General features: G+C 44.0%; 1 protein-coding gene across 1 annotated transcript in view; it reads left to right on the top strand.

Moving 5' to 3' along the window:
• The window catches only part of LOC136610187 (G-protein coupled receptor 35-like), a 60,686-nt gene extending 43,375 nt beyond the window's left edge, over nucleotides 1–17,311 (top strand). The window contains exons 3-5 of the mRNA XM_066589430.1: nucleotides 4,686–4,753; nucleotides 9,599–10,337; nucleotides 16,622–17,311. Coding sequence (XP_066445527.1) covers nucleotides 4,690–4,753; nucleotides 9,599–10,337; nucleotides 16,622–16,832 — 1,014 coding nt within the window. The 5' untranslated portion in view covers nucleotides 4,686–4,689 and the 3' untranslated portion in view covers nucleotides 16,833–17,311. The remainder of the gene's footprint in view (nucleotides 1–4,685; nucleotides 4,754–9,598; nucleotides 10,338–16,621) is intronic.
• The last annotated feature ends 346 nt before the right edge of the window (nucleotides 17,312–17,657 follow it).

Below are 17,657 nucleotides of genomic sequence, written 5' to 3'. Positions count from 1 at the left end.
ACCGCCGCAGATACCAGCACCGAGCTGGGGCCCGCAATTCTGGGGGTGGGTAGGACGTGAGCGGTCCCAGGCTCTGACTCGGTCCCAGCCTCCACTAAATTCACCCAATGTGCCGTCAGGGAGATATAGTGGCCCTGCCCGCCTGTGCTTGTCCACGTGTCCGTTGTTAAGTGGACCTTGCCAGTAACCGCGTTGGTGAGGGCGCGTACAATGTTGCGGGAGACGTGGTCGTGCAGGGCTGGGGCGGCACATCGGGAAAAGTAGTGGCGACTGGGAACCAAGTAGCGCGGGGCCGCCGCCGCCATCATGTTTTTGAAAGCCTCCGTTTCCACAAGCCTATACGGCAGCATCTCCAGGCTGATCAATTTGGCTATGTGCACGTTTAACGCCTGAGCGTGCGGGTGCGTGGCGGCGTACTTGCGCTTGCGCTCAAACAGTTGCGCTAGCGACGGCTGGACACTGCGCTGAGAGACATTGCAGGATGGGGCCGAGGACAGCGGAGGTGAGGGTATGGGTGCAGGCCGGGAGACGGTCGTGCCTGTGTCCTGAGAGGGGGGTTGGATCTCAGTGGCAGGTTGGGGCACAGGGGGAGAGGCAGTGGTGCAAACCAGAGGCGGTGAACGGCCTTCGTCCCACCTTGTGGGGTGTTTGGCCATCATATGTCTGCGCATGCTGGTGGTGGTGGCTCCCCGGCTGATCTTGGCACGACAAAGGTTGCACACCACTGTTCGTCGGTCGTCTGCACTCTCAGTGAAAAACTGCCAGACCTTTGAGCACCTCGGCCTCTGCAGGGTGGCATGGCGCGAGGGGGCGCTTTGGGAAACAGTTGGTGGATTATTCGGTGTGGCCCTGCCTCTACCCCTGGTCACCGCACTGCCTCTTCCAACCTGCCCTGCCGCTGCACTTGCCTCCCCCTTTGAAGACCTGTCCTCAGTAGGCTTAGCAAACCAGGTGGGGTCAGTCACCTCATCGTCCAGCTGCTCTTCCTCCAAATCCTCTGTGTGCTCCTCCCTCGGACTTACTGCCCTTACTACTACCTCACTGATAGACAACTGTGTCTCATCGTCATCATCCTCCTTACCCACTGAAAGCTCTTGAGACAGTTGCCGGAAGTCCCCAGCCTCATCCCCCGGACCCCGGGAACTTTCCAAAGGTTGGGCATCGGTCACGAGAAACTCCTCCGGTGGGAGAGGAAGCATTGCTGCCCAATCTGGGCAGGGGCCCGAGAACAGTTCCTGGGAGTCTGCCTGCTCCTCAGAATGTGTCATTTTCATGGAGTGAGGAGGCTGGGAGGAAGGAGGAGCAGCAGCCAGAGGATTCAGAGTTGCAGCAGTGGATGGCATAGAAGACTGGGTGGTCGATAGATTGCTGGATGCACTTTCTGCCATCCACGACAGGACCTGCTCACACTGCTCAGTTTCTAATAAAGGTCTATCGCATGGATCAAATAATTGTGAGATGAATCTGGGGACCCCAGACACTTGCCTCTCTCCTAATCCCGCAGCAGTCGGCTGCGATACACCTGGACCAGGAGCTCGGCCGGTGCCCACACCCTGACTTGGGCCTCTGCGTCCTCACCCCCGTCCACGTCCTCTAGGCCTACCCCTACCCCTCAGCATGGTGTATTACGAGTAGAGCAGAAACAGAACACTGTAATTAAATGTGCCGCATATTGGCCTGTGGTTGGAGGCTGACTTTGCTTACGGAACGCACAGCAGAGCCAGGAAACAATTATGCACAAGCCTGCTATAACACTTAGCTGGGTAATAATGAGCGACTACTACCCCCAGCACACACGCAGTAAACTGAAGACGGTCACAGGCAGCCCAAATATAGTATTTTTTTCCAATTTTGGGAAAAAGCCCACTGCCTGTGATATAGCCTGTATATGGATTTCCCTGTTAGAGGATGACTGTGGTTATTGAAAGCACAGTGCAGCCAGAAAAAAATATGCGCAAGGCTGCAGTAACACCTAGCTGGGTAATACTGAGCGACTACTACCCCCAGCAGACACGCAGTAAACTGAACACGGTCACAGACAGCCCAAAGATTTTTTTTCCAACTTTTTTGAAAAAGCCCACTGCCTATATAGCCTGTATACCTGTTTTCCTGCCTCACCAGTACTGCCCCTATACTCTGTAAAATGACTGCAGACTGAGGACGCTATGGTCTGCACGCCCGATATACAAAAAAAAAAAAATTGTGCAAAACTGCTAAAAGAAGCCTCAACAGTACTGCACATGGTCAGATGTGGCCCTAAGAAGGACCGTTGGAGTTCTTGAAGACTAAAATAACACCTAACACTCTCCCTATAGCAGCTATAGCAGGACGGCACTTTCCCTAATGTCTCTCAGCGTGCATCTGTGGCGAGCCACGGGCGGAGCAGATTTAAATACTCGGGGGGCACTTGATCTCGCCAACCACTCACTGCAGGGGGGTGGGATAGGGCTGGAACTTCACAGGAGGAAGTTGTAATGCCTTCCCTGTCTTTCTATTGGCTAGAAAAACGCGCAAATTTCTCAGGGAAGGAAATGTAATGGAGTCGAGCGCCGCGTGGTGCTTGTCTCGAGTAACGAGCATCTCGAACACCCTAATACTCGAACGAGCATCAAGCTCGAACGAGTACGCTCGCTCATCTCTAGACATATGCAAACATTCTTTTGACTTTTTGTTTTACTTTGCTTCAAATTATTTGTCTGGGTTTAAGAATTAAAAAACAATAAATTTAAGAGTTTTTCTTCATCTATTTTTTTCCACCTATTTTTTTCCCTATAGATTTTTATTAGGATTTTCAGATGCTAAATAAACAAAATGCAAATAGGATCAAAAAGGAGAAAATATCAGATACATCATTGATCATGAGTAAATGCAAAGATATGCCATATAACATTTCAGGACCTTTCAAAGACAGAATTATGTCGCAGGGCGCAGCCAAATCCACACCGGCGGAATTCCACACCAAAATCTGTAGGTCTAAATGTGGATTTTGATGTGAAATTGCAGGCTTGTTTTAAGCTATTTTCAATTCTGCATCAAAATCCGGAGGTTGTCTGCAGCCTTTGTGCGTCGTGCGGTTCATTCCGACCCATGTGAAGGGTCCTTTATGCAAACTGCATGATGACTTTTGTCAATGGAGCAGATGCAGACAATTTGAATGGAGTCAAAAAAATAGACATCAAATAAATATAAATAAAATGTTCCACCACTCAGCTTTCTGAGCCAAAATCATGTAGGATTACCTCCTCCTCTTTAACAGCAGCAGAATTGCACAAGATTGTATGCTGTCTCCTTTTTGCGCTGACCTATGCACATGCATTTTCTTCCATCCAAAAACTGGTCAGCTGGGTGGATAGTGGGCGGACCCCATTATAGTCAATGTGGTCTGTCCGGCGTTGTTTGGTTCTGTCCAGAGTCAAAACTATTCAACCACGGGGATTCTCATTTCCTGCTCCTGAAATGGAGCATGAAGTCAGAATACCCAGCACAGACGTTTTGCTTTCTGAACAGGCCATAAATACACTTGGAAAATGTTTGTGACCTAATTTAGGATAGTGATGTGGTGCATCGGGAGTTAATACAGCAGGCTAGCAGGGGTTGTAGTTCTTATGTTATGTAGCAGGGTGGCTTCACTAACCTGAGGTTCCCAGGTTGCACACCGTACCTTTGTCAAGCGAGCTGCTTCAGTTATACGGAGGGCAAAATTGACTTCTGACACTGAAATTTCATGAAACAACTTTAAAACTTTACTGCAACTTTACTACAGCCTATAATGCTCGTGGGAATGTCTCTTACTTGGTTGGTAATGGGAATATATTTGCTAACAGTTCCTGATTCAATTTTTAACAGGCACAGTCCAATTTGGATTAATTTCTCCTGTGGGGCTCCACTCAAATTGAATTACAATATGCAGTTGTTACTTACGATAAAGTTCCGTCACGCGGTACCTGAAAGGACGCATGTGGGGACAATTTATCAACATGGTAGCTGACTGGCACTGTTCCTACCAGAGGTTAGAAATCAGTGTACAGAGAGGGATCCTTGTGCAGCGCTATCCTCTGTCTGACTCCAGCTCTGTTCCTTTTCCTCAGAGCTCATGATACTAGTTATCTTCACAGCATGGACTAGCACAAAATAAAAATCAGCATTGCACACATGGCAGGGTTGGTGAAGATTTTCTCGTGACTTGACCTTCTTTCCTCAGACGTTTACAGGGATCTCTCTCTGGTCTTCTCACTGGGCTGTTAGGCTGATGCTTCTTTCACCCTCCATCCCAAACTGAACTCAGCCCGGGTATCATGCTGCTCCACAAACCTGCTAGAGTTTTGCTTTACAAAACTTATGCAAAATCTGCTGAAGTGTGTCTGACAACCAAAATCACATTTCATCTGTACAATTTAACCCTTGTATCCTTACACAGCCTGAACTTGCAAAGTTGGCTATAATCTATCCAGCATTTTTACCAGACAAAAAAGTCCTGAATTTCATGCAGGATCTGCATGGGAGGCACTGAGCAAAGACCTCTGATGTAAATGTGAATAGAGCTTAAAACTGAACTTTGTGCTGAGATTTTCCAGGTCACTGCTGGCTGTAGAAACAGAATGGAGCCAAAGTACATTGCTTCTACATTAGACCCATGCTCTCTGCTTCTTATATGCATGTGGATAACTTTTTGCAAATCTTCACAGAAATATGCCGGTCGGTGATTACATGGCTGTGACTTTAAAAACGCTGAATCTTGTTTCATCTACCACTGGTAAGTGCTATGTATATTCAAGAGAAATTAGAAATGCCTTAGAAATTGATAGTAATGTATAGAGCTGAACGAAAGTTTCAAAAGTTTGATTGCTTTACTGAATTATCATTGGTGGTGGTAGGTCTGTAATGCATGTAGCTCAGTGGCTAGCCCTGTTGCCTTGCAGTGCTGGGGTCCTAGGTTCAAATATGACCAAGTACAACATCTGTGTGGAATTGGAGAACTCCATGTAGATTTTGTCCTTGGTCAGATTTGAATCTAGGACTCCATTACTGCAAAACATGAATGCTAATCACTGAGCCCCCATACTTCTTACATCTCTGGAAGAGGAAAAGAAAAAAAAAGAGAATGGCACTTCTAACGGGATAAGGACCAGAAAAGAAGTGAGATAAAATAAAAAAAAATTATATGGTGTATAGGCATCCCTTAATAAGGAAGTGCCATAATCCCAAAGGGCCCTACACAGCACAATCAGCATACAGGAAAATGTATTCTCTGCCCATCACATTGGACATCCACTTTGGGAGAGCCCAAAGCTGAGACCATATCACGGCATGGGTAATAAACAGAATAGGACAAAGAAGAAAGCTCAGAGGTTTAACTGCATCAAGATATTTATCTGCCGTAGTTCTAAGTACTGGCTTCCTTTCTTCATTGTCTTATTCTCCAGAAGAGGGAAAGAGGGAACACAAAGAAAATGTACTAACTCCAATCAGATGCTGTATTTTGTCAGATTTGAACCTTAGACTCCAGCACTGCAAGGCAATGGTGCTAAATACTAAACGACCATCCCTCTTTTTCCTTCTCTGCACAAAAATAACTCCAAACATAAAGATAACATGCAAACTCCATGCAGATGTTGTCTTTAGTCAGATTTGAACCTAGGCCCGCAAGGCAACAGTGCTAAACTCCAACCTTCTACCTTCTACTACATTCTCCTCTGTAGGAGGAAAAGGAGAAGAAGCTCTTATCTTTCTCCTTCTCCTTCTCATCCTCCTCCAGAAGAAGAAAGAGAAAGAAGGAGCAAGAGGAAGATGTAGAAGAAACAAAGAAGAAGAAACATGGTGTCTGACTAGTTAGTACTGTTGTCATGGATTCTTAGGTTCAAATCTGACCGAAGACAGCATCAGCATAAAGTCTGTATGGTCTCTTTAGGTTTCTTCTCCCCATCTAGAGAAGGAAGAAAGAGCATTGTGGTTTAGTTGTTAGCACTGTTGCGTTTCAGCAGAAATGAACTGTCTCAGGTTCAGGTTCTCCCCAAATTGCACTTTTAGCAAGGTTCGACCCAAACTTGGATTCTACGGCTCCAGTTCACTCATCTCTAGTAATGTGCATATGAGTATGGCTGAGCACACATCAATTGAAAATTGCTAAGGAGAAACTGTATAAACTTTTTGACCAGTGGTACTTTTTGACTAGAATATTCCCCCATTCCAAAAACAGTCTTCTAATTCTGCAATGTAACCCCAACTGTATACACTTTACTCTAACATCCCATGTATCTAATATAATTGGTTCTCCATCCCTTAGATCATTTATGACAACTGCTTATGTTTGCTACAGTATGTACAGAGTAGGGTAAAGGCAGTCATACAAATTAGATCAATAATTGGTCAAACCTGTTGATTTTGGCAAGATCAGCTGACCCTCTACTGTATATGAAGGTGTCCCATTTCCCCTGATTGCAGATGTTCCGGTAAAGAAGTCCAGATATGCATTTCAATATGCCGGATCATTTGTTCTTATGGGAGATAAGCTGCCCCAGAGGAGTTTGGCAGTGACTTTTTCTTTTCTTTCAAATCTGTAGGGAAATTTCTGCCGGGAGTCAGACAGACCAGATTATACTCAATGGGATCTGTCTGGTGCCACACAGATCCCTCCGTTCTGACATTTTTATGGACAGAACCAAACAATGGAAATGACACCAGAGCACAAGCGCAAGTGTGAATGTGCCCCTAAATATTTTTCAGCAATATTTATCATCCAATGCGATATGGTCATTAGGTCACTGTAATCAGTCATGTCCATTGTAGGGAGTGAAGTGCAGTAGCATGAACATTATATAGACAATTCACAGAATATGTATTACTGCAAAGAGTACATTTCCGGAGACACCATAAATATTGTCTAGACAAAGTAAGATAAAATATCTAGAAATAAAATGTTAACACAATGGATATTTTCATATTGTTGTCTAGTCAACTGACTTGTTGGTTGATGATTATCTCTGCTCAGTCTTCTGCTTTAGATTTAATTTTTTTTTACATTATAGATTTTCTTGCAGTTCTGAGTCAGAACTATGCTGATCTATGAACTGATACGGGCTAGTTTCACACACAGTGTGAGGGCTTAAACAGACGAGCATGTTTTCACTTGTTTTTGCACACAGGAAAATCCTTCCCACAAAACGGGGTCAATGGGTTCATTCTCACTAAAAGATAGGTTCATTCTCCTAAAAAATAGGATCTGCTCTATCTTCTGCATGTTTGGGCACCAAAGACCCCCAGAGAGCTATGGGAGGTGCACAAACACATGCATCTTTCCACACGGGTGTGCGCTAAGCAATGCACATACCCATATTCACCATTACTGTGTTAGGCAAATTAGCCATTTAAATCAGGGCAGGGTGATTCTCCTACCCCTGTGAACGAGTGGTGCCTGTGCAAATATGCTCTGTATTTGCACAGGCACGAGCGCAATATACACTCATTCATTACACAAAAAAATTTTGCAAAAGTGATCATATTGTGATATACACTTGTCTGTTTAAGCCCTAAAAATTACACCATAAATCCACATAAATTCTGTACCGAAATCTGCGCATAATTTAGTTACGGATTTAGCCATGAATTTCACTCATTCCATTGAAATTAAATCTGTGGGGATATATCTGCAACAAATAGATGCCGAAGATTTTAAAAACCTTGTATCTGTGGGGGATTTTTCCCTCTGCTAGTGAATGTTTTTTGTTAAAACACCATTCATTAATACTGAATAGTAGCCATTTGTGAACTGTTAAGCATTTTTGGCAGATTTTTTATTTTTTATTTTCAATGTTCCGATCTATGGAAACTAAAATACTAAACTAAAATTCTTCATTTTTCACACTGACCACAGAGCCTAATAATAGTCCGACACATCCTGTTCTGTAGAGAAAACTTCTCAGTAGTTATCTTATTATCATCACAGGCAAAATTAAAATAGGTGATACCTAGAGAATGGATACAATAGGTAATGGTCACAGCTCTTCACATAATTCCAATTAAAGTAAATGGAAGTAAAAATCAGGTTGACTAATAAAAACAGCTCCTCCTATGTGGTTAGCACTGTTACTTTACAGCCCTCAGGTCCTAGGTGTAAATTCTGCCAAAGACAATATCTTCATGGGTTTCTTTTTCATAATGATAACCTTTATTAGGGCTCACAATCTATATCCACTCCATGCAAATGTTTTCCTTGGCCTAGCTTCAACTTTGGACCCCAGCACTCCAAGGCAACAGCAGTAACCACTGAGCCACTGTACTTTTCCGTCCTCCTTTTTCCAACTCCTCCTTCTTCAGCTGTGCAATACATATATTCTATATAAATAAAGGTCATTATTATAAAGAAACCCACAGAAAACATACACATTATATGCAGTGAGAGTTTGTATGTTCTCTCTGTGTTTATGTGGATTTGTTCTTAATAATCATCCCCAATACTATTTATGACTAGTGATTTTTCTTTGATTTTCGACAAAAATTGGGTCAGGCTGACCCAATTTAATTCGGCAAAAATCAACTTGATTTTAACCACCAGTCGATAACGACGAATAACACTAGTTATTATTACAATTAGCATTACGATTATATACCAGAAATAACAACTGTTAACTATCCAGTAACTATTGTGCTGCATGTGGTCTTTTCATATTCGGTGTCATACCCCAAACCTGTTGCATACTGAAGCTAAATGATGAAAATTGTGTCACTGTTAAAATATTTCTAGGTACAAGTATCTGTCATTGATTTGGTCATGATAACAGAATAGTCAAAGAATGGATCTGCCACATTAGTACAGTAATGGTCCGTAATACAAGGATGCAACATTTCCTTGCACTAAGGGTGCGGGAAGACGAGCGCATAAACGGCGCGTTTTTGCGACCAAACGTATATACGTGACCATCTGAGGCAATGGTTTCGAATGTATTCGTTCACATGGGCGATTTTACTGCGCGTAAAAACGGCAATTCGAAAAAAAACGGAACATATGCGACCGAAATACGCGCCAACGCATATTCGATCGCCGAAAAGACCGTTTGCAAAGTAGGAACAAACGAAAATACGCTTTCTAGCTCTGGTCGTGATCGGTGAAAAACGATCGCTCGGGCGATTATACGTTGCGCTCGTGCGAACGTAAATACGCCTACGCTCGTCTGCCCGCACCCTAACTTTGACTGCAGAGAAAAGGATTTAATTTTGAGACATTGAGTTTTTACCATATCAGCTTCAAAGCTGGGAAATAGTCACCTCAGGAAGTGGTTCTAGCAGAATTAATTGATGGCTTCAATAAAGACTTAGAGTTATTTACTTTTAGGAAAATAACTAAGACTTTAGCATATGTATATAATTGTTGGATGAATGTTGATCCAATCTGCTCGCCACTTAGGATACTTCTTCCTTTCAGGGTAGAATTGCTTGGGTATTATAATTTTTTTTGCTTTCCTAGAGATCAGCAGAAAAAAATTTCCAAGATTTACCCCTTCCCTTTCCTTCATCCAAATCCTGTTCCCACCCCTGGTTAAGCTTAGTAGACAAATGTCCTCTATCAACGGTACTAACTATGAAACTGTATGTTTTATTACAGCCAATTACAGAAACACAAGCTGTTCCGTGATAATGAAGACGAGGAACCCAAACGTAGACATTTTCTTGATAACTCTACTTACATGTGTCTTTATTTTCGGAACAATATTCAACTCACTTGCTGTCTGGGTTTTCGGCTTCAAGATGAAGGAGTGGACTGTAACAAGAATATTCATGATGAATCTTCTGGCAAGTGATTGCTGCCTGCTGTTCACGCTCCCTTTCCGTATCTATAACACTCAACATCCATGGCCTCTGGGCGATTCATGGTGTAATGCTCTTATTTCTGTTTACTTTATGAACACATATGTGAGTATTGCTGTCATCACTCTGATATCTCTAGACAGATATGTGGCTATTAAGTTTCCAATGAGAGCAAGAACTTTACGTTCTCCAAAGAAAGCAGCCTTGGCTTGTGGGATTATCTGGCTAGTCTATATGGCAATACGTCTGTACCTGCATCTTAACAAAAGAAAGACACCAAAAGAGCCACAAATTTGCTTAAGAAAAGAAATGAAACTGCCTCTTGACAGAACTTTGTATTTTACTGTCTTTGGGTCTTGTCTCCCAATGGTCATACTAATTTTCTGTTCAACACAAATCATACTTACCCTAAAAAAGAAGGAGAAGACAAGTATGAATGAAGAGAAGGAAATTAACAAATCCATCAGCATAGTAAAAACTAATCTGGCAATCTTCTTGTTTTGCTTCTTGCCCAATTCTACTGGAAATATTGTAAGGTTTGGGGGCGGAGCCTGGCCGCGGACTGTGATGGCCGCATGAGAGAAGCGCTCCATCACTGAGGCACCTCTCCACGGCTCCAGACAGCAGCATTTAAGAAGATAATGGGTAAAACAACAAAGGAGAGAAGCGGGGAACAGCTGGGGACTCCTCGTCCAGCCAGAGCTCAAACGGACCTCCAGCGCTTTTTGAAAGATAAGAACACCCGCTCCCCGCACGCAGCATGTAAGATGGCGCCGGCAGCAGCTGCAGCACGGTCCACAGCGCGGGAAGGTGACAGCTCATCTGATGGAGAGGAAGACGAGCCCCTGTCTAAGGGCTTTATGAAGGAGCTACTCACCAAGACAATGAAGCCTGTCTTATCCGAGCTGCTGGAGATAAAGGACGAGGTGAGGCATATGGGGAGGAAGATAGAGGAGCTGGAAGGCTCTGCAGCTAACTTCACCACCCACTCTAGTGAATTGGCTTCAGTTGTAAAAGAGCAGCACCTTCAGCTAAATAAAATGCTCCTCTTACAGGAGGATATGGAAAATAGGAGCAGGCGGAATAATGTCCGGATAAAGGGCCTGCCAGAAACATGGGCGCAGGACACTTTAGAAAAAATCATTATGGAAATTTTTTCTGATTTATTGGGGGCGGACAGAGCGACTTCTATCGTGATAGAAAGAGTCCATAGGGCACTAAGGCCACAACCCGCTCCTGAGAACCCCCCCAGAGACATTGTATGCAGGCTGCTGGCTTTTCCGGACGCGGCAGCCATTTTGAATGCCGCACGAAACTCCAGAAGCATAACATACGAGGGTGCAACGCTACAACTATTTCAGGACCTTTCACCCTCCACCCTGGCCAAGCGCAGACTGCTCAGACCGCTGCTAGAGGCCCTCAAGGCGAAAAATATCAGATACGCCTGGCTCTATCCGTTCGGCCTGGGGATCTCGCACAGAGGAAAAAGGCTCAATATCCGAACCCCAGAGGATCTTCAGGAGAGCTGGCAGCACTTAGGTCTGGAACCCATTGAGCTCCCCAATTGGCTCCCTCTGGCTGAGTTCCCGACCCTTCCAACCCTGCCGATCCCGGAGAGCTGGCGCATAACAAGCGGCACCAAATCCCCGAAGAACAAGCAAAAAAAGAAATCCAGAGATGACAACGCCCTGGAAGAAACCTGACTTACAGATCCTACATCCGGGACTTATCCCGGGGAGTCTCAGCTCCCTGAGAGCCCAATTACTTAGAATGGGTAATCTTTTTCCTTTTGGTTGCCCGTACAGGACTTTCTTAAGGACTGTCCACATACCCTTTTTGTTCTCCTGTAAGGACTTCTCCGGTTAAGAGGTGTTTACGCCTCTAAGGTATCAAGATGCCCGCAATGTTGTTTACCCTTAAAAAAGTTGGAGCCTGGCGGTGCCCCTCCGATCAGGCAATTTACCGTTTGTATTATTGAAATTTTCTTAAGATACAATTTTACTGTATCCAATTTTTTCTTAGGTAACCGTCTCCCACATACAGTTGGTTTGCCTCCACCCCCCCCGAGACAACCCACCTGTACCTCTGAAAAGAGGTTTACTAGCAAATTTAGTTATCTGTAACTATTTTGTGCATTACTTAAATTACTGTCGTACTTTTATTGTTATATTTTTGTTCCCCCACTGATCCCTCCCCCCCCCTTTTTTGCCTTCCCTGCCTTGCCTGCATACCTTTCCTGTCCTGACCCACTGGTCGATAATACTAGCCACAATCTCAACCAGTTCAGCTCATTCCATTGACGACTGAACCTCGTCGCCCTTAATTACAGACGACTAACAACCTTTCTATTCCCAGAGCCCTCTCTCCGCCTGTGGCACCTCTGCCCGGTCTGATCGCCGCCCGGACATAGACCTACGTGATTTGCCTGCAACAAGACTATGGAGAAGATAAGGTTCTCGTCCTTCAACGTCCGGGGCCTCAACACACCGCAAAAAAGGTATAGTGTATCTCAGCTAACTAAAAAATACAAAACCAAAGTACTACTACTACAAGAAACCCACTTTAAATTAGCTAACTGCCCGAGCCTACCGGGTAAATTATTTTCCCAGTGCTACCACAACCCTCATCCAACGTCCGCCTCCAAGGGAGTGTCCATACTTTTCCACAAATCCCTGCCCTTCACCCTAAAGGCTAAATACTCAGACGAGCTCGGAAGAGCTCTTTTTATAAAAGGTTCCATAAATAGAACCAAAATAACAATTGCTAACATTTACACACCCAACTCCAACCAAGTTAATTGGTTGATAGACAAATTGAAGGTCCTAAAAGAATTCGCGGAAGGTCCCATTATCTTAGGGGGAGACCTAAATACCACTTTAAACCCTGTATTAGATTCCTCCACGGGTAGATCCTGGATCCCGCAGAAACAGATAAAAAAATTAAACAAAACTCTGCAAGATTTGGGAGTCGTGGACGCGTGGCGATTTGAAAACCCCCTAACGAAAGATTACACATATTTCTCACAACTGCATTCCTCTTACCACAGACTGGACTATATACTGACGTCCCAGGAATTACTAACAAAGGTAGTAAAGACAAAAATTGAGGCGATCACAATATCTGACCATGCCCCTGTCCATGCGGATATTAAACTGGGGGGAGATGGCCCGAGGGAGTGGAACTGGAGGCTAAACACCTCATTATTAGATTTGAAAGAAGAGAAAAGTTATCTCTCTAAATATCTATCAGAATACTTTTCACTAAATAATTCCCCGGACCTGAAATTCCCGGTAATATGGGAGGCGCATAAAGCTTATATGAGAGGCCTTTTTATTGCGCTGGGAACAAAAATCAAAAAGAAATCCCAGGCCGAAATAGATGACCTACTGATGAGGATAGCAAAACTAGAACAAGCCGAGAAATTATCACAAGCTATAAACAATCAAACAGAACTAACAAAACTTAGGCATGCGCTTAAAAACCTCTTGGAAGCCAGACACAATAAAAAACATCTCTATATAAAACATATTGCGTACTCTCACGGCAACAAGGGAAGCAAACTACTCACGTCCCAAATCAAAAAAGCCAAAACTAGAAATAACATTGCAACAATCAGAGATCACACGGGGAAACCGGTTTCCTCGTCCCAGGAAATTGCTAGGAGTTTCCAATGCTTCTATGCCAACTTATACAATCTTAAAGAAAACGACCTACCCATGAATCAAGAAAGCAAAGAGAAGCTCATAGACGAATTCCTAAACACCACTAAATTACCAAAATTGGACGAGGAAGCGGCCAAATCCCTCTTAGACCCCATCTCTCTAAAAGAAATAGAAGATTTAGTGACACAGTCCCCCGCGGGGAAAAGCCCAGGACCGGATGGTCTCCCAAGTGCATACTACAAATCCTTTAAGGATATATTAGTACCTAAACTAAAAGACCTGTTCGAGGCACTTATGTCCGGAGAAGCACTAACAAAACAAGCGCAAGAAGCGCATATTACGCTTATCCATAAAGAGAAAAAAGACCCGGAACTATGCAGCAGTTACAGGCCGATTTCTCTGATTAATGTAGACGTCAAACTCTGGGCAAAACTGCTAGCGAAGAGGCTAGAAAATTTAATCCCCTCCATAATCAACAGCGAACAAATGGGATTTGTCAAGGGGAGAGAAGGCAAAAACAACTGCTACAGGTTATTACATGCCACCAAATATGCCCAATCCAAAAACATTCCAATGGTTCTAGTAAGTACTGATGCCGAGAAGGCATTTGATAGGGTGGACTGGACCTATATCAAAAAAGTTCTACACTTCTTTAACTTCCCTCCAACATTTGTCACAGCAATATTTTCGTTATACCAAGAACCCTACGCTAAGCTAAAAATAAACAATTTATTTTCCCAACCCTTCAATATTAGGAATGGAACCCGCCAGGGCTGCCCCTTATCCCCGACCCTTTTTATCTTATCCATGGAGCCACTCCTTCAGGGAGTAAGACTAAACCCCAACATAAAAGGATTAGTAATCGGAAACAATACCCTACATACCGCTGCTTTTGCAGATGACGTGATGTTCACCATTACAGACCCTGAAGCGAGCATCCCAAATCTAATTACTTTACTGAACACCTTTGGAGCTATCTCCAATTTTAAAATTAATTTCTCCAAGTCTATTATTCTGAACATCTCGCTCCCCCAAAACAAATATAAAATACTCAGCTCCAGTCCACCCTTCAAATGGTCCAACTCATCAGTAGAATACTTAGGCGTCACAATTACCAAAGATGCTAGAGATCTATACAAACACAACTTTACACCCCTTCTAACACAAGTAAAACAGCTCCTTCATACATACGATATGCCGTTCATCTCATGGTTCGGCAGAAAGAATGTGCTGAAAACTTATATACTGCCCAAAATTACATATAAACTTAGAATGCTCCCGGTTGCACTCCCTCGGGCCTTCTTTAAACTACTACAATCAGCTTTCTCGGGCTACGTCTGGAGACAAAGACGGCCACGTTTGGCATACAGTCTGATGGTGAAGAGAAAAGAGGAGGGGGGGATCGGGTTGCCGTGCGTCCATGACTTCTACCGAGCGACACAAATAAATTATTGGAGGGATCTCACGTCTCCCTCGGGGGACACTACCTTACAAGCCTTAGCAGCAGAGGCTCATGAGAGGACCCTACTGGAGGATCTATGGTTCCCTGATAAAAGCACCTACAGGTCTAAAAAATTCAACCCACTGCTCAAAGGCCCTTGTGAAGTCTGGGACAAATTAGGGACATCCCTGGCCCCCACACCATCCCCCCAGACCCCCTTAAATCTAATCATCAAGACTTTGGGAAAACCAGCTAATGACACCATCAGAAGCATGTGGAGAGGCACAACCTCACTAAAAATAAAAGACCTACAGACCCAGCTTCATAAGGAAGCTTCCGACATAGTCAAAACCCTATTACCTCAAGCCCAATTGTCATTCATACAAAAGGCCCACATAACGCAAACAATAGAGGAATTCAAGAGAAAATATAGATCCACACGCCCAGATACCCCATTTGAAAAACTCCTTAAGCAGGACTCCCCTATCAACAAAGCCATAGCCTTACTTCGCAAAAAAATTATTACACCCCCAGAAACATACAAACCAAATTTCTTAATTTCATGGGAAAAAGAGCTGAACATTTCCCTCTCCTCGTCTGACACTAAAGTAATCTTACAAAATGCATTCGGCACCTCCCCATGTGTCTTACTACAAGAGAGCCATTATAAAATCCTGGTACGCTGGTACAAGACGCCGCAATGGCTATGCGCGTATAAACTTGCTCAGCACGACAGGTGTTGGAGGTGTGGCACAGGAGTGGGTTCCTTCAGACACATTTGGTGGGAATGTCCGAAAATTACCACTTTCTGGGGAGAAATCCAGAAGACATTACAACAATTAAAACCAGGCCTTACACTAACTGCGGATCTAGTCCTCCTATGGAGGCCGAACTCATCTTTCCACCCTCTAAAGGACAAATTGTTGACACTTCTCCTAGATGCAGCTAAAGCCTTGATACCAACCCTATGGCTACAGAAAACCCCTCCTACATACACACAGTGGAAATTAAAAGTAGATTCCATATGCAACATGGAGGAATTAGCTAGTTGGAACAGAGGGTCTCACGACAACTTTGAGAAGGTGTGGGCACCCTGGAGAAGACTAAAACATTGAGGCACATATAGTTACATAATCTGGGTATCTAACCAAGAAATGGATGAAACTGTAGTAGCACCCCCCCCCCCCCCTCATTTGCCTTGAGATACACGCTCTGCTGGTAAGGGACCCCGGACGTTGAGGTTGACATACAAGAAACCAATCGTGAGGGGGAGCTGGACGAGCGCCACTGCCCCGACCACCGGAAAAAAAAAAGGACAGAGAAAGTGCTGGTTCGCGGGGGTTTTGTCGGTGCCGGGGGGCCGATCGGGCTGCGCGGAGGTGTCGCAGTGGAGAGAGGTGAGAGAAGTAAGTGATAATTACCCCCAATCTATCCTCACACACTCATATTACCCTACCCCCCCTCCCCCCCCCCCTTCCCTTCCTACTCCTGTAATTTCTAAGTTTGTCTTTTGTTAAGTATTTACCTATTCTGAGGCTCCGCGGTACCCCTCCCCAAGATGATATAATAGAACGTATCCGAACTGTGTAGGGGAAGGGGGCGGGCCGTGGGCTTTTCTCCCTGCGAGGAGACAAAACACTCAAAAATGTTTGACTTGTTTAAATTTTGAAAAACCAATAAAAATTTGATTTAAAAAAAAAAAAAGAAATATTGTAAGGTTTGTCATTGAATCCATAAGTTCTGATTGCTCACTAATAAAGCTAATTAATGATGTTGTCCTTGTCACACAAGGTATTAGCGATCTAAATTGCTGCCTGGATAGCATCTGCTATTACTTTGTGGCAAAGGAATTCTGGGAAAAAGCTTCACTGTTTCCAAGGTTTAAAAAACAATTAATCAAGGACCGAACTCAAGAGTCTAGTTTATAGAATGAGATGAGAAGGATTGTGTCAAGTTTGGAATACTTACAAAGGTTTATGGGTTTAAAATGACTGTACAGCCATAGATTACAAAACTCCTACACACTTTTGATACATACTGGATGTCATAGACTGATCTATGCTCCATACTGATGCACAATGATGTGAAGACTGAGTGTAATATTCCAGCCAGGCTGACTCTTATCCTCTTATTTAGTAAACCTGGGCATGATAATTTAGGCCTGCATATAATTTTTACATTAAGCTTAATACAAAACAATGTATAGTTCTCACATAATTATCCAGTTGGAAGGTTCAATATTATGGCAGATCCCTATGATAACTCTGCTTTTAGCAGCTGCAAAGCAGACATTTTTCAATCGTTAAAAAGGTTTTCCATGGAAAAAGTATTGATGACCCATCATCAAGATAGGTTATGAATAGTTGATCAGCTGGGTTCCATCGCTCCAGACCCTGACTAATTGGCTGAGTGGGCGCATGCTGCCAGCGCCGGCCTTCGTGTAGTGCCTGGCGATTGTTATTGCAGGCACGGCTCTCATTAAAATCAATGGGAGCTGTGCTTGAAGTTACAAGCACCGGCCAGTACATGGGAGGTCAGCACGGAGACTTCCGCTCCAAATACACAGAGATCAGAGCGGAAGCCTCTGCATTGACCTCCCTATAGTGGTCAGCGCTTGTAACCGCAGGCACGGCTTCCATTGATTTTAATGAGAGCCGTGCCTGCAGTAACAATTGCCAGCCACTACACGGAGGTCGGCACAGAGGCTTCTGCACCAACCTCTATGTTATTGCGGCGCTGACAGCATGCACCTG

Source organism: Eleutherodactylus coqui, chromosome 1 (genome assembly GCF_035609145.1).
Source record: "Eleutherodactylus coqui strain aEleCoq1 chromosome 1, aEleCoq1.hap1, whole genome shotgun sequence".
NCBI lineage: Eukaryota > Metazoa > Chordata > Amphibia > Anura > Eleutherodactylidae > Eleutherodactylus > Eleutherodactylus coqui.
Note: the sequence above shows the minus strand (reverse complement) of the source record. Positions and strands in the feature narration are given on the sequence as shown.